At 43.0% G+C, this 22,550-nt stretch overlaps 1 protein-coding gene across 1 annotated transcript; it reads right to left on the bottom strand.

Moving 5' to 3' along the window:
* Positions 1 to 1,405: 1,405 nt before the first annotated feature.
* Positions 1,406 to 10,127, bottom strand: chst10 (carbohydrate sulfotransferase 10). The gene is made up of 6 exons (XM_084335874.1): positions 10,005 to 10,127; positions 8,798 to 8,946; positions 6,442 to 6,551; positions 6,124 to 6,349; positions 5,155 to 5,260; positions 1,406 to 4,289 (listed from the first exon to the last, which is right to left on the bottom strand). The coding sequence occupies exons 2-6, from the start codon at positions 8,901 to 8,903 to the stop codon at positions 3,722 to 3,724; spliced, it is 1,116 nt and encodes a 371-aa protein (XP_084192000.1). The 5' UTR covers positions 8,904 to 8,946; positions 10,005 to 10,127; the 3' UTR covers positions 1,406 to 3,721.
* Between the last annotated feature and the right edge of the window lie 12,423 nt (positions 10,128 to 22,550).

Here is a 22,550-nt window from a genome sequence, read left to right on the forward strand (position 1 = left end):
GGCTCAATACACACAATTGTTACATTTATTGTTACAATTGTTTACATCAGGGTCCCCCATTTTCAAATCATCATAACATATATGACATACATGACATACCGATACAGTACTGCTACATCTATACATTTATGACATACCAGATTTACAAATACAGTACTGTTTGTGATACAAGAAGAGTCTAAAAAAGAGAGTATATACATTTGATGAAGAAACTGTACATTGGAGGAGGTTGGTAGGTAGGAGATAGGTGGGGTGGAGGGGGTATTTCGTATAACACACTCCACGTGACCCCAGAACCTCAATGTAAATAAACCACAATCACCCTACAAAAACAGTACTGTATTTGTAAATCTGATATGTCATAAATGTATAGATGTAGCAGTACTGTCTATCTGGGTTTAACATGGTTTGTGGAGCTCCCTCTGGTGTCTACTAGTGGATCTACTTTCTCTGTGGATGGTTTTGTGAATAAATCTCCATTATGCTTCAATTACTGTGTGTTTATTCTATAGCAATAAGGTTGGGTGAATTCAGCCATTGTATAAAAGACATTACACACTTGTAGTCGTGCGTTATAGGAATTAGATCATGCATAGGGGGGTCTAACGACCACCCCTAGGCATGATCTAATTCCTATAACACACTCCTGCGGGTGATGTAATGCTTAATTGGGCCACTGACCACCATTTGATGAGATATTCATAGACCACATCTGATTAGATGTTTGTTGTTCGATACCGTCTGACTTAAGTCCAGAAAAGCTGTGAACTGTAGTTGATGAGATAACGGTGGAGTGAAACCTACAGTCAGAATATTCACACTTACATTAATCTCTTTGTTAATTGCTAGTGAATTAAATGGTGAAATTAAACTAATACACATTTCTCTTGGACTCCCAGGGGTCCCCAGAACCAAACATTGAGAACCACTGGATTAAAGTGGTATTTCTCTGTTAAAATAAGTGTTAAGTAGCTCTACATTCCGACTGATTTAGAGTGTTTGGTCAGTAACATCATCAACCTTTATTTATTCTCGAGATTACAATTGAGGTCACCCTCATTTTCAATGTTGTCGAGACTTTACAGACATTTCAATGCACATATTTCTACAATATAACATGGGTCTCTGTCTCTCAATAAATGTTCTGGTATCTGGTATCCCTTCCCACTTTATCCAATCAGGAGAGAGAACCAGTGTGGAGTTAATAATAGTAATACATTTAATTTAAATAGCACACTTTAAACTAAAACAAGATATCAAGGTGCTTCACAGCACCTTGGGAGCAAAATAGAGAATAAAAGGTTAAAAGCAAAAACATAAAAATATAGGAGTTCTCTCTACTGATTGGATAAAGTGGGAATGGGATACCAGAAAATGGATTTTCTGTCTACTGCAGAGCGGAGGGACTGGGAGACCCACATTACTAAACATAAACACTATATCAGTGATGGCTGTCAGAATGTAGAGCTATTATTTTAACATGTAGACCACTTGTTTTAACAAAGAAAATACCACGTACAGCACCTTTAAAAACTAGTGAGCCATACCAAAACATCCCAAAAGTAATATAACAACTTCTATTGGAAGTATTCCCTACCACAAATACCATCAACACAACTCATTGACCACTGTTTGTTTCATTACAGTCACATAATTTGCCTGCCAAGATGTCTGCAATGACGATGTAACCAAATGCTATGAATATGTGATGTGCACACACCCCGATAATTTTGTACCAATCACCACCAGCAATGCCGGTCTGGAAGATACCAAAAAAAGAAAACATGAGTTTGTTTTACATAAAACTTTTATTACTTGGTAGTTCTTTTCCGTATGACATTATGGCCGACCACCAGTCCAAAGGGTCTCTGGGAGGGCACCAGGAGGCAGTATCGTCTTATGGTCGAGACTCGTTTTGTCCCGACTAGTCAGCAGGTTAATGTCTTTCATATTATAAACACATCAGGTTACGCAGTTATGTTAAGGACATTTATACAGTATGGTTCTGATAATGAGGGTAAAAAAGAAAACGCGATCCTTAGTGCAGCGATCGGTCCTTCCAACGCGCTGCTACAGCTCGATATACCTGGGAAATGAGAGCATTCGCCACCTTAGCTATAGCTTTAGCAGAGTCTGTGAGATAAATGGTCTTCAACACCCCTCTGGGCCCTAAAGACACGAGAGTACGGACGAGATGACAGGACGGGTCCAAAGACCAACGATGTCCAAGGTTTTCCCTGGGCAGGACGGTACAAAGGGGACTCCATATCCATACAATGCAGAGCTTATAGACCAGTAACAGACCTTCATCCATTTGCACATTACAGTAGAAAACACCTCTGACACAATTCAAGCATATCACTGATGCTGGGCAAAAAACCTTGTATCTGCCAAAAAATTAAAAATAAAGAGTCAACTTTAAGAATTAAGAAAAACTTTTCAGAGAGATTAGACACACCCATGTATTTTTGGGTTTTCAACAGGTTTCCTTGTCCTCCAGAGCTGTGTAACTTGCTCCTAACATAGAATACATTCACCTAAAGTATGAAAATTACCAGAATTGTAGATACAAGGTTTTCACATGACAGAAGCAATATGAACATGATAATTATCATCATCATCGCTGCTTTCTTCTTAGCTTGTTCTGTTGACCTACTCCCCACACGGGTAAAACATAACTCAAAACCATCATGAATACAGGAGAACCTTATCTATCAAAACCAAGTCATAACTGAAAGCTTATAGAAAATAAACGACCGTTCTCCGCGCACATTCTGAGAACATCAGTCAAGTCTAAATGGGCAGTTTCACTGCATGCAATGATGAGGATAACCGGTTCACCGCTACATATCTTCGCTCACTTTGCTAGCTCGCCAACACTGATCGCTTTAAGGTTTTGAGGTAACAAGATTCGACTGTATTCTACCAAATAAAAAAAAGAAAGAAAATCACACGAGAGATCAGTTTTTAAGGCCTGAGCAGGCATGAATCCTCTGGGGCTTAATCCACCTCTCTCTGTTAGGTCTGTCCATGCCTGCTGCCACTAGTGTGAGTCTGGGAGGCAGAGTTTGGAAGGCGTTCCACACTGCTACATTAGCTTTAGCATACAGCGGCCCATTCTCCTTATGGAGGATCATATATATATATATATATATATATATACACACACACACACACTGTCGTGCTATGCCATCACACCTCCCTCTACTCTTTCCTCAACGTTCTAGACTGTTCCGACTGACAAATAAACAAACAAAACAAACAAAATGTTGTAGACTGCCTATCCCCATTTTAAAAAAGGTGAAGAAAAAAAGAGAACACAGCTTTTGTGGCTGTGCCAGGGCCCAAGCACTGTAGAGAGACGGTTTAGCGGTTTTAGACAAGAAGAGAAAAAACAATATGTAACAGTGTATTATTAAATAAGACAGTTATGCAGCACTTTGTCAGTTATCGCTACTAATGGCAAATACAGCCACAACCACCGGCGTCAGTCACTCCCACTACAGAGGCTCCACAGAACAAAGAGAATACAGCCCACATCACAACCCTTCCTACGTTCTCCTGCTCTGATGCTTGAAGGCTTTGTTGTCCTGTGGCACGCTGTCGGCTACAACACATCTCCACTTTAAACCAACCGCTGATAAGATGCATGTTAAGAGTGACTCGATCTGGAGGAGGTCCCCAAAAGAAAAAAATACTATTTCCCGTCTGTGTTTCTCTTTCAGTTCAGGAGGAAATCAGGGCTGGGGTAACCGAAGAGGTGAAAATCCCCCCGGTAGCGTGCGTAGAGGCGCCGCACGTCCCGCCTGCTGATGCCCGAGAAGTAGCGCTCCACCTTGGTCCTGTTGTAGCGGGTGATGCCGGGCGGGATGGCAGGGTAGGTGACCAGCTGGTCGATCCCGGCCTCCTTGAGGATGTAGGGCGCGTCCCGCTCCAGGGTCTCGTGGTGGCCAACCACGCTGTAGTCGATCTCGCACGGCGCGCACAGCTCGGCGTAGGTCACCCAGTGGATGATGTGCTCGGCGAACTGCCGGTCGATGCTGCGGCGCCCGTCCGCGTCGCCCAGGTACCGGACGAAGTCCTCGAAGCGCAGGCCGGTGCCGGCGAGGTTGTCGTCGTGGTCGTGGTCGTCGCGGTGCATCTTGCGGTACTTGCGGATGATGGCCGGGGCGATGTCGTGCTTGTACCAGGGCTCGAAGCGCGGGTTCTTCACGAACTTGTCCTTGAAGGCGGAGATGAGGCGCTCGAACGGGTCCCGCACGATGAAGAACTTGAAGTATGTGTTCAATCTGTCGTGGGACATAAGGAAGGGTCGATGTCACGGATGTAGAAATAACGGATGCATCAATATGAGAGCGTGGAAATCCACATGCATCCATCTCAATCAAAGTTTTTAATCATTTAAACATAGCCAACGTTTAGAGAACAACCCACGACTGGACTCTACAGCTGCTCCCATACTGTATGCGAACCATTTTTTTAATTTCATTTAACCCATTGAGATCAAGGATCTCCTGGCCGAGAAAGCAGCAGCACATGTCATAATATAAATCACAAGATAAAAGAAAATAACTGTATACAAAACATGTAAAAGAACAAAGCAGAAAACAGACAACAAATCAAATACATAGACACTGTCCACTGGTGTCACGAAGACATGGAACAGTAAAGTGCAGAGCGTCTTGAGAGCACAGGCCATAACAGCTTTGGCTTCCAAGTACACAGGTAAATAGATTACTGATGTGCACAGTATTCGTATGTTAAAAGAACAAGTAGCTTATCGTCTTCTCCAGAGAGAGACAAGAAGATGGATACCAGTTTCCTCTCTGTGCGTTCAGTAGAAAGCCATCTGGCTGCAGGTTAGCCTAGCTTAGCACAATGAATGGAAGCGGATATCACCTTCGGGAGAGGTGTTAGTTGGACAATGCCTAGGCTAACTGGTGGTCATATCCGCTTCCATTCATTGTGCTAAGCTGGTATCCATCTTCTTGTCTCTCTCTGGAGAAGACGGTAAGCTAATTTCCCAAAATGTTGGCGTGTTCCTTTAATGTAGTGTTATATAATATGTAATAATATGTAATCTAATGTCGGTCTAGTTTGAGACCCAAGTTGAACATGTACTGAATACGGTGAATAGAGTGACGTGACACGGACCTCTCTGTGATCTCCGTCTGACCGAGCGACGAGAGGCGAGGCAGGCCGTTCTTCTCGTGGTCGTGGACCAGATTCTCTGGAATGTCTTCCACTGTGGGGAACGCTCCTGAGGAAGAGGAGAAGGAACAAATCAAAACACCCCGATAGGGAACGCTGTGTATCGTGACCCAATAAGGACTAGTTCACCATAATGACATGAACATACACAGGCAGCGATGCAATTGTAGTCGAAGAGGTAGGGTACGAATAAATTGTGATCTAACCATCAACCCAATATTATTTTTTTTAATTGTATTCTCCCATTTTCTCCCCAATTTAGTCTTTATGCCAATTTCCTGAGCGTGTGATACAGTCCTGGCCGTTGCCGTCGGTCTGGGGAGGGTGTATGGCCATCTTGGTCTATGTAATTTGTTAAGTAATTGGTAAAGTATATTATTATATACTTATTGTTATGTGTCTTGTAAGCCCATATGGGCTGGGCATACATCTGTATGTAAGACACGAAAATAAAAAATATCAAATCAAATCAAATCAAACCACATGTCTCCTCCGATACACGTGGAGTCACCAGCTGCTTCTTTTCACCCGACAGCTAGGAGTCTCACGGGGAGAGCGTAACGTGCGTGGAGGTTAATGCCATCTCCCCCAGATGCCCTCCCCCGCTGAACAGGTGCTCCGACCGACCAGTAGGAGTCGCTATTGCAACGACCGGGACTAACATCCTCTCCGGCTTCCCACCTGTGAACACTGCCAATCGTGTTCATTGGAATGTCGGTAACAGACATGAACCTGGTTCTCTAAAGTGGTAGGAGAGTGTTTTTTTTTATTTTGTTTTTTACCTCTTTTGACAAATGTTTGAATTGGATATGGTTTGTATAGTAATAAAAGATGAACCACAGTCAGAACATTTCAAAACCACAGTGCTGTTGCTTCATCTCTCCCTCCCCCCCCCCCCCCCCTCTCTCTTACCATTAAGAACAATAAGAACCTTCTTCCACTGAGTGTTGCCCACTTTGGGCGTCTGGCAGAAGAGGATCTTGTGTTTGTCGCAGACGAAGATGCGGTCCAGGACGAACTTGCTGAGGGAGACGTGGGTGAGGTTCCTGAGGGTGCTGTTCTTACACACGGCCGACAGCAGCTCCACGCGCTTCTCCGCCACCGGCTGCCAGTCCCACGGCGACGGGAGAACAGAGGGCTGGAAACCAAAAACTTGTTAAGTAGAGAGTTTTTCCTCTACAAATCCACAGAGACACACAGAGAGACTCATTATTTTCCATTTTAACTTACCAGATCTGATGACTTGGAGGCTGGTCTCTCCGTTTTAGACACAGGGTCTGCTTTGACCACTCTAGTGCCCGGCTCAGTCCAGCTGTGTGCGTCAGACTTCTCTCCATAGTCTGAGGACACAGATCCCAAATGCTCACATTTACATTCAGTCATTTACAAGTTGTGTCCAACAGTGTCGAACTTGACTGCTACAGTCTTGGGGCAGCGGTGACCTAATGGTTAGAGAAGCGGGGTTGTGACCGGAAGGTCGCTGGTTCGATCCCCGGGACCGGCAGGGAAAATCTGTGCTGGGGAAGTGAATTCATATCTCTCTCCCATCCCCCCCCTAACACCAACCGCTGAAGTGCCCTTGAGCAAGGCACTTAAACCCCAACTGCTCCAGCGGAGTTGCTCAGTGGCCAATGCATTGTACTGTAAGTATAGTATATTGTATTGTTATTATTTAAATTGTTTTTATTGGTTTTTTAAACATTCAACAACATTATATACATACGTACAAACATACATACAATACATGACTACATATAACCACACAATACCTAAAATAAATGAAAAATAAAGTAGACAAAAATAAAATAAAAATAGTAAAAATAATCAAAGAAAATTGCATTGTTCCCATAGAGGTTGTCACCTGCCATATAGAAATTGCCTATCCTATGCCTGAGCATCCTCTGCCGGGAATTTTAGATTGAAATAATCCAGAAATGGCTGCCAAACTTGGAAGAATTTCTGGGTAGAGCCCCTGGTGGAGTATTTAAGTCTCTCAAGTTTTAGGTGTGCCATCACATCTTCGACCCAGCGTCGATGTGATGGAGGGATGGCTGACTTCCAATTAAGCAAAATAAGGCGTCTAGCCAACAAAGAGGAGAAGGCCACAGCATCTGTTTGAGCGACAGATACCCTGATTTCGCTAGGGAGCACTCCAAAAACTGCAACCAAGTGGTTGGGGCTGATCTCCCTGTCACACATGAATGAAAATGTTTCAAAAACAGAAAGCCAGAATCGGGATAGTGATGGGCATGACCAGAACATATGGCAGAGAGTGGCTGGAGCCTGATGGGACCTGGGGCAGGTGGGATCCACATCCGGGTAGATCTCGGCAAGTCTGCTCTTAGAGAGGTGTAGTATATGAAATACCTTAAATTGGAGTAATCCATGTCTGATGCAGACAGATGATGAATGTATTCTTTTAATTGCCAATTGCCAAGAATCTTCAGGGATTTCAAGTCCCATATCCTTACCCCATGACTCCCTAATACGGTCCAGTGATGGGGATGCCATCTCTTGGATATCCCTGTATAGTGAACTCACTATCCTCTTTTGTTTGGGGTCTCCCTCCAGCCACTTATCCAGCCACCTGTCTGGTTGAAGTACAGGAAAAGAAGCAAAATATTTCTTTACAAAACCCCGCACCTGTAGATATCTAAAGAAATGTGAGCGGGGGATGTCATACCCACCTACAAACTGTTCAAAGGACATGAAAAGCCCTTCTTTAAACAGGTCCTTCACCTTCTTTAGCCCCTTTCCGGCCCATGTCTTGAATGCTGCATCCATGAGTGAGGGCGTAAAAAGTGCATTAGATGCAATTGGGAGATAGGGTGAGGCTTGTTTATATTTAAAGTGAGTCCTAAACTGTGCCCATATACGGAGTGAGCCAATCACCATGGGGTTATTTGTGAGGCGCTTTTTACTGAGTGGCAGTGGAGCACACACTAGTGAGGATAGCGATACCGGGTGGGCGGAGTGTTGTTCCATGTCAACCCACACCATTCCGCCTAGTATATTGTATTGTAACTCAGTTACTTTTCTACTCTGCATTGTACATTGTATATATTGAACACTTTTGTCTACGTACTTGACTTCTATTTTATACTTACTATACTTATTTTATACTCATCTATTTTTATCTAGCACAATCTCTGGAGCAAAACAGAAAGAAGCATTTTATATAAAAGTATTCTGTACTTCTGTATGACAACTAATAAAGAAACTTGAAACTTGAGACTGTGGTTGTACTGGGCGGCTCCCAGGTGTGAATGGAACTGTGTGAATGTGAAGCAGGGCTCAGCGAACCTACCCTGGGTAAATAAAGGTTAAACAAAAACAAACAAACAAAAGTATCGAGTCCACAGTAGTAATAAGACATATTAGCATAGCAGGTACTAGGTAGTAATATAGGCAAAGTAGATTCCCTAGTAGCAAAGTGCACAATAGTCAAATGCAATACTTAGTCGTTTTCTTTCTTCTTCATTTCAGATATTGACCTCACTTTTCCCCGCCATCAACAAATATGAATAGAAAGTTTCCTATTTACCAAGTAGAACAAACGCTCCAGTCATGATGTGAAGCAGCTTACCGTCAGTCGCTCTGAAGGTGATGAATTTGCTGGCAAACATGAGTATGAGCAGCACCCAGCCGCACGCCCCGAGCAGCAGCCAGTGGTGCCGCATCGTTCTGGTCATCACCCGGCGGCCATCGAAACACCAGGGGGTTCCCACTGCCCACCTAGAGACGTCCATGAATGAATGAATGAATGAATGAAAACTTTATTTAACAGATTGCAGAATGGGTACAGTACGGCTCAATACATACAATTGTTAAGGGGATGCAGACCAGAGAAAGACGTTTGTCTTGTTTACATCAGGGTCCCCCATTTTCAATTCATAGTGACATTTATGACATTTACAACATACATGACATCATGACATTTATGATATAGGGACATACATGACATACAGGTATATAGTACTGTTACATTTGTGACTGAATGAATGAAAAACTTTATTTAACAGATTGCAGAATGGGTACAATACAGTACGGCTCAATACATACAATTGTTAAGGGGATGCAGACCTGAGAAAGACGTTTGACTTGTTTCCATCAGGGTCCCCCATTTCAAATCATATAGACATATATGATATGCAAATATACAGTAATGTTACCCATAGATCCTGACAGAGAGTATAATATACATATGATGGGGAGGAGACTGTACATTAGGAGGGGGTGGGGGAGAGAAATATATACACATAACACAAACTGACGTAACGATGGCTGGCTCAGAGAAAGAGAAAAAACAGCTGTAGAACCCGGATAAGTTAGCTGTTATCTTACTGTAAGCTAACGTTTGTGCGACCAAATAAGCCAAATAATGAGTCTGTTGATATATTAGCTAGCTACCAATAGTCTAATGTACCCAGAGGTTCAGCACAAGTTTAGTGGCCACGCCAACATTAGTAGCTTGACAGCTAACGTTAGTTGGTTAACTAAACCACCAAAGAGTGTTTCAACTATATAACAACAAACTGGCTAAGCTAACGTTAGCATTATAATAACGTTTAGTTTGCTAATAGCCAATGGCATGTTATTAACGCAGCTAATTGTCGTTAGCTAACTGTTAGCTAGTCGAGACAACTATAACACTTCTTCACAGCTAGCGTTAGCTTAGCGTTTAGCCACACCTGTCCCTGCTGGTATCCAAGTTAAGTTCCGTCCCACACGGTGCTGAGCGGAGTCGGTCCAGGGTTGTTTGTCCCAGTAGTGAAGAAGCAATAATCTCTTACCTTATTGTTTAGACGCGGCTGCTTGCGTTACATCGCAGCATCAGTTTGTGGGTTAACGTTGAAGTCTTCAATGGCATGACTGACTTCAACATAACAGCGTCCTCCTCCTCCTGTCTGAACGCTGGAGTCTGGAGAGATGCTACTGCCTGCGACACAAACACAAACCATTGGCCCCCTCTACCGGCAAAAGCTTTGCTTTGGCATAAACACACATTCATAATTCATACCCAATTATAATTATTATACAATGGCATAAATGTCTGTATGATATATATAAATAAATGTCACTATGAATTGAAAATGGGGGACCCTGATGTAAACAAGACAAACGTCTTTCTCTGGTCTGCATCCCCTTAACACTTTGACTGCCCAAGTTTAATTCCTTATTAGTCCCTTGAATGCCCAAGGCCACTTCAATGTTAACGTTAATATTGCCTAATCTATGTTAGGCTGAAAATCGCTTCTCCTATTTCCTGACGGCGCACATAGTCAAACAGCCATATCACATAAAAGCTTATATATCCGTGAAAACGGGTCTGATTATCCTTAGACTTGTAACATAGATTCCTTACTTGAGATCAGATGGTATCCAAATGGATTATTCTAATTCCTGATCGCCATTCGAAAAAATCGATATTTTTATTGATTCACTGCTCCGAGAGTCCAGCATGAAGCTGGTAGATGCCGGCTGCGTGAGTGAGAAGTAAAATGTGGAGTGCGGGTTTTTTTTTCTCATTCATTTTCATTGAGTTCAATCCAAAAGGGTGAATTACCACCTGGGAGACGATAAGGGGCGCTTTTTTCACATCTGAGCGCCTGAGGTAGCTGAATTTCCAACGGTAGACACGGTTGATGAAATATGATTTCAGATCGCTAAAAAAACCTGTGGGGGGTAAACCCGAGAAATCTCTGGCGTGGCATGCAAAGTGTTAACAATTGTGTGTATTGAGCCGTAGGTTACTGTATTGTACCCATTTTGCAATCTGTTAAATAAAGTTTTCATTCATTCATTCATTCATTCATTCATTCATTCATGGCCATACACTGGTCAAGCTGTACTGCAGCAGATGCCCTCTACTCCCCTTTTCAAGCCATAAAAGCATCCAACCACCATAATGCCATACTATTATGTGTGTCCAGGCAGGGATGCCACACATTCCCATGTCAGGGAAAGACAAGTGCCGTGGACAGAGCTAGCACTGTTGAAGGAGGCATACTGGGAACATTGGTCTCTGTGAGAGCAACAGTTGTCTTCTGTCCCTACTGATGTCATCTATTGTGACACGGCCGCACTAGCCACTATACCATTAAACATGATGCAGCCCCATTAACAAGCATGTGATACTGTTATAGTGGCCAGCAGTGGCGGTTCTAGACCCTTTTTAGGGGGGCTGAAGCCCCTAAATGTAATATTAGCCCCCCTAAGATACAATTTTTTTTTTCTTTTTTTTTGTAATTACATTTTTTAATGTTTTGTTCTTGTTTTATTATTATTATTATTATTATTATTATTATTATTATTATTATTATTATTACAGACATGGATTGCCGGTAGTAGCCTGTTGACCTCATTGGTCAACTATTAAAAAAAAAATTTAAAAAAAAATTCAAAGACGTTGGTAATGTCATGTCAAGTCCCAGTCCGACATTCAACACAAGACGTGGAAGCAGATGTAGCTACCTATACTGTAACTAGTTTAGTAATAGTGCATTTGCCAGTGCTGATGGGCAACAAGACAAGTATGTTGAAACGTTAGCTAGCACTATATAAAATTACTGACTATTCTGACAGAGAACGTTGTCAAATTGGTCATTAGTTCCATGGTATTGGTGTAATCAGAGGTGCGTTGCTCATGGGACGGGGTTGTACGCTGGGCAACCAAGCTTTTGTGAGCAGAAGCGCGTGCACGCTGTGAGAACTGGAGTCTGGAGCACAGCCCAATTGCTGAATACACGAGAAGAGAAAGGAGCGGTTTCAAGGGTGTTTAATGGAAATTGAGCAACACAGGAATTGGGGGGAAATAGAACAGGGTTAATGTTCTGTCCTGTGGCTGCCACGGCGGCAGTGAGCGAGCAAGCGGTCCTGGTGCTTGTCGGGGGAGCTGCTGGGTGGCAGCGGGTGAATAGGTGTTCCTCTTCGGGAACAGGTGACGTCCAGACAGGGACGCTGGAGCTGCTGGGTGGCAGCGGGAGAATAGGCGTTCCTCTTCGGGAACAGGTGACGTCCAGACAGGGACGCTGGAGCTGCTGGGTGGCAGCGGGAGAATAGGCGTTCCTCTTCGGGAACAGGTGACGTCCAGACAGGGACGGCAGTCCTTTGGGGCACAGGAGAGAAACGGGTTAGAGTGAGCCAATACACGGAGGGTATCTAGCAGTAGAGCTTGTGGCAGAGACGTTGTACCTGGGCAGTGGTAATTAATACCACGACAGCTTCTGGTCAGCGTCGAGGTGCAGATATAGTCCCCTCATCAGGGGAGGATAGGGTGCAGCTGGGGAGAGTGGGGTGTTTGCCCGTGTGTGAATTAGGGGGATGGAATACAGCTGGGTGAATGAGGGTGAAGGAAGGGGTGACTGAAGAAAGAGAGGATGATGAGGAGTGCGCAGTGGATAGAGAGGGGGATGAAGAGGAGCGTGTGGAGGACGTGAGGGGAAAAGGAGGGGGAGTGAAGTAGGCCCGTGCTGTGATTATGACACACGGATGTGCGCACGCATGCGCGTGCACGCAAGAAAAACCCTGACGAAGTTTGAATCACTTTATTCAAATTGAGGATTTAGTTTGAGTGTATATATATATATATATATATATATATATATATATATATATATATATATATATATATATATATATATATAAAATTATAATTTCTTTTTTTAAATTTTACTTTTTTAATTAAAAAGGAAGGTTCGAACGTCCGTTCGAAGAACCCTGATGAAGTTTGAATCCCAAAAACAGGCTTCGGGGACAGCCTTACCAAACATTATTTATATTCAAATGGAACTCAAACATTCCTGCAGACATATAGAATCAGTTTTTCACATTAGGATCTAACATCCCAATAGGTCACCTTGTTTATGGTTTGATTCAGTTTTAAAAATAAATATATTGGTTACATTATACTTAACAATAAATATAAGCAATAAAGAATTTGAATCTTGACTGTTCAAGTTCATTCCATGAGCTAGGGCATCATAACAGGGTTTGCACAAGGTCCTTGAAGTGCTTAGCTTGATTTTTTTTACCAAAAAAAGGTAAGGCCTGGAATTCCTTAAACAGCCCATTTTTTAACAATGTGCTTAAAAAGTCCTTGAAATTCAAATCAATCATTCGCATTGAACGTTTTGTTAATCCATGATAAAATTGTTCTGAATCAAGAAATTGCATCTTTTTTATTTAAAGTGTAACTAATGGTTTTAAGCCATAAATATTGGATCAGATTCCTTTTCTATAAAAACTGCATTTAAAAGTGAAGTGTATCCTTTTAAATGCCCTTTTAAAATGAAAAATGTTGCTTAGGAAAGTACTTGAAAGTCCTTTGCAATGGGAACCCTGTAACAAAATGCTGATTTGTTTCAAAACAATGCAGAGAATCAACTTTGCTTTAAAATGTGACTCTTGGTATCTTTGTGTCCACAAGATTCTCAGATATAATGCCCTGTTTTAGCCTGGTATCTCCCCTGCATCTTGGTATCGCCCCAACAACCTGGTATCTGTGTGTCGTGGATATCAAATCCCTCCCCCTCCTCCCCCCATGTGTCCCCTATCCTGTGTCTCCCCCCTACCCCCCCCCCCCCCCCCCCCCCATTTTGACCGCTCCCCATTCTCACTATAAAGGGCTCCTCCCGACACCATTCAGTCTTCTCTTCCTAGGTAATTTCAGCTGATAACCTGGGCGAAAGCCACTCAACCATGTATCTAACTATCTTGTATATAATTGATTTATCTGGCTAATAATATATCATGATATTCACTATATCCTACAGGTGCGTCCCAACTGAAGAGCCCACATGTGTCTGCCTGACAGCAGGGATATATAGGCTTCCATGGTGATTAAGTGTCAATGTTCCTATCTCCTCAGCGGTGGACAGTCTTCAGCAGATCTCCATACAGACCATGAACGCAGATCCATTCCTGAAGAGACCCATCGGTACCCCTCCGCCAGCCTCCGCCTGCTTCTCTACCTGTAGCCCCTACAGCGCTGTGGGCTACACAGGCAGGTAAAAAAAAACAGGGTTAAAAAGTCTTACGTTTAATGATCACAATTTTAGGTCTTTTAAAAAAAGGTCTTGAATATGATTTTGATGTGTTGGATATTGGATCAGGAAGTGTCGTGGAACCGGACTCGTCAATTATGTCATAGACTGTTCTTCATGTTCAATATAGGTTTAATATTGAAACACATAAAGTACATGTAGGTTAAATGCGCTTCCTGAGAGGAGTGATCTCCCAGGTGGCGAGTGGGCACAGTCCTCTCGGCAAGCTCAGTTAACCTACATGTAGTTTGTCACCATGTGCAGAATCTGCCCTCGAACCTTTCTTTTTCTTTAAAAAAAGAAAAAAGTCTTACCCTTGATGTAAAGAAAATACCTATAGAGGATGTCTCTGATGCAGTCACTCTCCATAGACATTAGATTAGATTCAAATGTATTGTCATTATACAGCACAAGTACAGTACAACGAAAAGAAGTTTGGCATCCAACCATAGTGCAAATGTATCAGTAAAGTGCAACAGTAATATACAATGTACAGGTGATTAAACTGGGTATACGATATATTGGTACTACTAATTAGTACTACAGAGTATAGTGCTAATCCGATGTATGTACAGAGCTCTAGTATTAATATGTACAGTAATACAGGTATAAAGACATTATGGTAGTAGTCATACTGGCCAGCAGCGTAACTAGTAAGAGTAGGTAAGGGATATGTACATAAACTACAGATATATAGTATCTACAGATATGTAAAAAGGAGTATATGCATCATGCATGCAAAATGTTTTTGTTCTTTATAGTACCACTGTTTTTGTTTTTAATTCATTGTATGGCTACAAATGGGTAACATATTTAACATTTTATTTGTATGTCTTATTTGTTTCTTTCCAGTGAAACAGGGTCAAAGGCTCCTGGCTGTAAAAGCAAACTCATCAAGTCACTTTCACTTCCTGGTCAGAACGGGAACCCTACCTTCGCCGCCGTGGCTGCAGGATATGACAAAAGCCTGGGTAAGAGACCACGGTCTAATTATTATAATACTAATAAGCATAAAATAGACTGAATAAAAGCGATGCAGAAAATAAGAAAAAGGTCAAAGCAACACAGACGATAACGATACAAATATTGATTGATTTGATTTGATTTTTATTTAGTACATAACATTTATACAATAGTATAAAAACAAGGGGTACAAGGATAACATGTGAAAGTCTGTCGACTTGTTTCCAACATGGTCCCAAGAAGAATACAATAAATCACAAAGAAAGGGTTAAGAAGATAAGATAGATACTAGATAAAATAGACATTTTTCTGAAAGAGCCTCATTACAGCATGTCATGTTCCTGTTCTTCAAGAGTGGTGGCCAAGCTCCCTCTGCAACCTATTGTTGCAGATGTCGCTTCACACCCCTCTTGAAGACAGCAATAGTGGGGGAGTTTTGGATGGCCCTGGGCAGAGAGTTCCACAGCCGGCAGGCTGTAGACAGAAAGGCATTCTGTGAATAGGAACCCTTTCTAGGCTCATAAACTGAGAGCTGTCCAGACCGTAACTGTCGTCCGTGGACCTGGCCACGCAGGACAATGCGAGAGCATAAATATCTGGGGGCAGATCCATTTAACATTTTATACATATGTCCCAGTTTCAGAAAGGAGACCCTCTGCTCCACAGGGAGCCATCCCACCTCATTGAAGTGAGTGACATGGCTCAATATGGGTTCGAGGTGGCAGATTTAGATTGATAAACCAAACCAACAATTAAGTTGAAACAAATATAACCATGCCAGCATGTGTCCTGCAGACCCACACAGTTTAGAACCTGACGGTCTTTCTTCCTGTTTGATACCCACACAGTTTAGAACCTGACTGTCTTTCTTCCTGTTTGATACCCACACAGTTTAGAACCTGTCTTTCTTCCTGTTTGATACCCACACAGTTTAGAACCTAACGGTCTTTCTTCCTGTTTGATACCCACACAGTTTAGAACCCGACAGTCTTTCTTCCTGTTTGATACCCACACAGTCTTCCTGTTTGATACCCACACAGTCTTCCTTTTTGATACCCACACAGTTTAGAACCTGACGGTCTTTCTTCCTGTTTGATACCCTGTTTTATGCTTCCTAATTCACCACTTAAATCCCATCAGAAACCTCTGATTTCCTGAATCATACTTGGTCTCCTTCTCAGCATTGCTACTGTGCCACTAGGGGAAACATACTGAAGCCCTATTCGCACCGGACTAGCACTACATCATAGAAAATGACCCCATGATGAGGGAGAAAATAGCTTGAGTCAGTAATTTTGTATTCGATCATGAGTGGAAACTATAACGGGCAAGTAAACTTGGACGAACTAGAGAGGGTGTCACCGCTCCACCACAGGGAGTCTCAGGACACGCCCACATGATGGACCGAAGACGTCTGGACACATTTGACCTTCTTTTCTTTAGCATATCGTACATAAATAAAGATAATTGTTGTATCTTCAAAGGAACATGGGTGTATCTTCAAATGTTCCCGATTATTGAGGATGGATGTATAAAGGCGAACTGAAGGGATGCGGGGGTATTCATGTTGTTGGAGTCGTACTCGTGAGCGTGTTAAAGGAACACGCCAACATTTTGGGAAAGTAGCTTACCGTCTTCTCCAGAGAGAGACAAGAAGATAGAGACCAGTTTCCTCTCTGTGCGTTCAGTAGAAAGCTATCTGGCTGCACGTTAGCCTAGCTTAGCACAATGAATGGAAGCGGCCAGTGCCGGTTAGCCTAAGCATTGTCCAACTAACACCTCTCCCGAAGGCTAACTGGCACTGTCCGCTTCCATTCATTGTGCTAAGCTATGCTAACGTGCAGCCAGATAGCTTTCTACTGAACGCACAGAGAGGAAACTGGTATCCATCTTCTTGTCTCTCTCTGGAGTGCAGCGCCCCTGGATCGGTTTTGGGATTCAGTGCCTTGCTCAAGGGCACTTAGGCAGGATGGTTGGCACCGTAGATGTAATACCAGCCAACAGGTCACACTAGTCCACTGCGAATAGGGCTGAAGACTTTAAGGGTGATTAGGTCGTGTCCACCTCCAGTGCTGACCAGTTGGTTTGTTGTTGTCCTCCAGGGGGCAGCAGTTCAGGCCGAGGAGCAGTGAGCCGGGCGGGCCTGACCCACATGACCTCTGTGGACAGTGACCGTTCAGACAGGTGAGACCAGCACTCTGCATACACCACCATGAACCACCATGAACCATCACCATGAACCATCACTATGAACCACCATGAACCATCACTATGAACCATCACTATGAACCACCACCATGAACCATCACTATGAACAACCACCATGAACCATCACTATGAACCACCACCATGAACCATCACTATGAACCACCACCATGAACCATCACTATGAACCACCACCATGAACCATCACTACATTTACATTTAGTCACATAATGGTAATACATTTAGTCACATAATGGTAATAGAATGGCATTACATTTTGTCATTTAGCTGACTCTTTTATCCAAAGCGACTTACAAGTTGTGTACAACAAGTCAGCAGGAGGAGGGGTACAACTCTTGGCAGCTAAGGGTCAGTGGCGTTGTTTGTCAAATAGTGTTGAACTCTTGAGTGCATAGTAGTATAGAGACATATTAGCATGATAGGTAGTAGATTAAGTATAGTAGCATAGTAGTAAGGTACATAATGGTAAAAGACTGTAAGAAGGTGAGTTGGCTTTTAGTTTAAAGTGGAAAATTGGCCGGCTCTCAGCTGTCCTGACTGGTGGGAAGTTCGTTCCTCCCATTGTGGAGCGAGGATCGAAACTAGGCCGTTGTCTGATGTGTGTTCTCTGCTTCATTAGCCCTGGGCTGCTGAGTCCCATTGGAAACGGCAGAACCCCGGCTCTGAGCAACGCCTTCTCAGCATTTGGAAGCAGGAACATTTTCAACCTGACCGGAGGTAAGAATCCTTCAGTCAAAGTCTTTTGAGATGTACTTTACAGATGTACTTTACAGCCACAGCGCGACACCTCGACGACACGGCCACATTCACAAATGATGTGTTTGTCTTCATACATTAATCAGGGAAATGATCAATCGTCCTAGGCCGTCATCCATGTCAAACGCCTTGCCTAAAGGTACTACTCTTAACCCATTCAGTGCCAATCACGAGTATAGTCAGGTTTTAATCGTTATTTCTTTTATTAGCGATATCCATTCATTTTTCATTCATCCAGCCTGACGTTATCATTGGGAATGGGTCTGAGATCGCAAAGGGCAAATACCGCCGCCTATCGTCTCCCGGATGGTATTGCACATCATTGGATTGGATTGGCTGGGACTGCATCAAAAAATAAGTCCGGTCCAGGTTTTACTTCTCTGGCATGCAGCTGGATACTATTGCATTGACTGGCGGGACTGGGAGCATTGTGGATTATGTGTTTTCGACTATATTTGGAATGGCAATCAGGAATTGGATTAATCTTTTTGCATGACATCAGATGTGAGGTAAGGTCTTTATGTTACGAATCTTGGGGTAATCAGATGTTCCTTTCTCCGCCATCGGAGCGTGCGTGCGTGTGTGTGTGTGTGTGGTTCGCGTCGACCAAAGTACGGAGAAGCGATTTTTCAGACCCCGCTTCTGTATCGTGCATGAGGACACATATACTATCGATAATCTAGCGTTTATTTGAAAACTATTCATAAATCAGCCGATAAATTACGTGTTTTGTGTATTCCACTAAAGGGCTATCATCGTGTCTTTCTCTGGAATTACTAGAAATCTCAAACTATACTCTTATTCAAAACGGTATAAAACGGAAATGTACCGATGAAAAAACAATCCGTTTTGTACATGTTGACTGCAAGCAAGTCATTGATGAGCGACGGGTGTATTAGACCCATAGCCATAATTTAAGATATAGTTTAAGCGTTCGCAAATATCCCCGTCCTCCCATTGATTAAAGCGGTGGCAATCTAGACCTAATTTCCTGGAAGGGGCGTGGCACTCAATGTGTTAATATGGTATGTGTCCTGAAGACTGCCTTCAGGAAAATTATTTGAAACTGACCATGGCCTAGAGCTGAAACTGAATGATTAAAGTATGAAGACCAATGTTTTGTTAGTCATTTGTTGTTTTCCGAACCAAGATGTCTGTGATGATTATGAGATAAGATTAAGATGAGATATTCCTTTTATTGATCCCCTTGGGGAAATTCTGCATCATAGCAGCATGGGGGATGGGAGGTACCGGTATGGGCAGGGCTCTACAGTGCGACCATTTCACTCACATTTGCCCCTAAAAATGTATTTGTGCAAACCGGAAAAATCATTTACTGTAGGAGCAGTGTGCGAGTAATAGCTTTGCATAGTGGGCGTGTCAACGCGCAATTGTCATTTCATAATAGACACAGAGCAGCGCCCAACCTTACATTTTAGAAGCTATGACAACTTCTCGCAACTGTTTCTATGTGCAATGAAAACTGCGAGCAACGGGGTCCAATGGTCTAACATGCTTTGCATCCTCGCCATTCCTGTATGCCCACATCACGGTAAAAACCTTAACTAATGTTAGCTGCTAACTAAGCTAAGCTAACCTGCTAACGCTAACTAAGCTATCCCTGGAAATGCTCACCGGCACAGCTGAGACATGTTTAGAGTTAGCATGACTTGACGTTACTCTGATGTAGGGTTGTCCCCGACTAAGGATTTGGATGGTCGACTAGGATTGGCCAAAATTTGCCGTTAGTCGACTATTGGTCGACTTAAAAAAAAATAAGTATACCGGTAATATATATTTTTTTTGTATCATTCCATTTGTGCTGTGGGGGGTGCTTAATGTCTGAAGGAGTCGACTGAAGGCTTCTTGTCCTCTGCAAAAGCATGCAATTGGTCCACTGATGGATACACCTTGATATTTGTCTAGTCTAGTGTGTTCATTAGACGGGTGAAATCCTCTTTCAGTGCCTCTGTGCCTGTTTTCGTAGGCAGTTAGCCTCTGGTATGGGTGCCATTAGCGTTAGCCACGCTTCTAGGCCTCTTTTTTTTGGAAAGAATGATAAAATAATATTTTTTTTTTATTATTATTATATTCGACTAAGAGGTTGGCCAGTCGACTACGGCTCCTTTCGACCGATTAGTCGACTAATCGATTAATAGGGGTCAGCCCTACTCTGATGTAACTGATGCAGTGTGTGTGACTGGTTGTTCCATGCGTGTGTTTGACAGTATTCACTGGCCTGTCGTCCGGGAGGAGCGCCGAGCCCCAGCGGAGCTGGCCCGACTTCGGCCACATCGCCCCCCCCGCATCCTCCAGCCCCACCACCTCCGTCTGGCCCAGCGAGACCCTGGAGCCCTGGCCGTGCACCTCCAGCTCCACCGCCAAACCCTCCACTGTAAGAAACACACACGCACCCCGCTGATACAATAGAATGGAATAGAAAAGAAACACTTTATTCATCCTGACGGAGATTTGGCACTACAGATCGCTCACAGTAAACATTTAGGTGGACAGAACCAACAGTCACGAATAAGAATAAAAATAAGCCTAAGAATAAAATACGATCCGGGGATATACATTTCCTATGTTACATTCTAATATAAAATATACAGAAATATACAGTAGGTATAAAAGTCCAGGAAGATAGTACTGTATACCCTGTGCTCAGTGATGCATAATTGTTTAATATTTTTTAGCATTGGGTTAGGGTTGGGTCGACAGCGGCTCAGGAGGTAGAGCGGTCGTCTGGTAATCGGGAAGGTTCCCGGGTTAGATTCCGGCTCCTCCCGACAGTGTGTCGAAGTGTCCTTGAGCAAGGCACTTAACCCCCCCAATGAGCAAGTTGGCGCCCTGCATGGTGGTCTCTTCCGCTGTCTGTGTGCGAGTGAATGGGTGACTGTGAGGCATAAGTTGTAAAGCGCTTTGGATAAAAGCTGCTAAATAAATGCAGACCATTTGGGTATTGAGTACTTTGCACCAAGTGGCACCTGTCCTGTTCCAATACAGTCAATACTAACACAAGATAAGATATTCCTTTATTGATCCCCTTGGGGAAATGCAGGTGTCATAGCAGCATAGGGGAGGGGGGGCTGCTTGTATGTACAGGGTAATGGAAAGACAAAGACTGAACCAGAGGGGGTATATAGTAGAGACATGCTAGAATGCATAATCGGAGTGGTATTTTCAGCCCAAAAGAAACTAAGATATTCCTTTATTGATCCCCTTGGGGAGATTCAGGCATCATAGCAGTATACTGTTGTGATGTCACAGTATGATGTCATAATACAAAATTCTAGAACATTTGTGATGTCACAGTATGATGTCATAATAGGACATTCTAGAACATTTGTGATGTCACAGTATGATGTCATAATCAAATATTCTAGAACATTTGTGATGTCACAGTATGATGTCATAATAGAACATTCAAGAACATTTGTGATGTCACAGTATGATGTCATAATCAAACATGTGTGTATCTATTCAACAATTCTCTCAGAAGTTCTCATTGTGCATCTTGAAACAGTACTGAACAGTACTGAACAGATAGACTAAACAACATAGATTGAAGCCTGCATTTCTCAACCAAGGTGCCTTGCCTACCGGTATGCTGTGAAAGGTGAGTGTCCACAACGGCTAGCTAGCTGTTCTACTTGAATACTGAATGTTAATATTGAATCAGACAATATTGAATACTGAATGTTAATATCAGACCATATTGAATACTGAATGTTAATTCAAGTTGACAGTTGACATCATTTGACAGTTGACATGGAGCTGGAAAGTTGATTTAAAGGGGACATGCATTATAAATGCCTTTTTTCTGTGTTTAGCATGGTTTAGCGGCGCGCCTCTCAGGAGCCTGTAGGCCTTGTGTATGTATGTATGTGACAAATAAACCTCTTGAATCCTGTCATATATTCAATCAGTTTCAGTAACTACAGAACTCATAATACTAGACAACTCACTTGTTGAGGTCCGGCCGTCTGGACGGTCTGGGCTTCCACAGCACATTCCATGATAAATAAAAAGTATCCATTTAGTTAGATAGATGATAGATCATCATCCAACACTGTCTACAGTATCCTATCCTGTGTTCTGATACGACCGCAGGCGCCGGCACGGTCACCGGGCGTTGTAATACTAATAATAGTCCCCACCGGAGCAGCAGCAGGTGTAATTGTAACGGCGTCGCCTGTAGATGATCCCGCGGCCCGCCTCCTGCTGCTCTGTCAGCTTCACTGTCTTCGTGAAACCAAAATTGGTTAGGCTTACTTTTTTTCGTTTAGACATTATGCATTCCTGAGTGACCTTATTTACTGGCTGTCAAAACGATCACTGTGTCAACAA

The sequence above is a fragment of the Notolepis coatsorum genome (genome assembly GCF_963971535.1).
Source record: "Notolepis coatsorum genome assembly, chromosome: 1".
In the NCBI taxonomy this organism is placed as follows: domain Eukaryota; kingdom Metazoa; phylum Chordata; class Actinopteri; order Aulopiformes; family Paralepididae; genus Notolepis; species Notolepis coatsorum.

What these genes read in the sequence shown, in the direction of transcription:
- chst10 (XM_084335874.1), bottom strand. Translation starts at nt 8,903, where the DNA reads ATGACCAGAACGATGCGGCACCACTGGCTGCTGCTCGGGGCGTGCGGC. An exon ending in CCTCCAAGTCATCAGATCTG is followed by an intron (nt 6,350 to 6,441) that starts GTAAGTTAAAAT and finishes TTTGGTTTCCAG; the next exon opens with CCCTCTGTTCTCCCGTCGCC. An exon ending in GGTTCTTATTGTTCTTAATG is followed by an intron (nt 5,261 to 6,123) that starts GTAAGAGAGAGG and finishes CCTCTTCCTCAG; the next exon opens with GAGCGTTCCCCACAGTGGAA.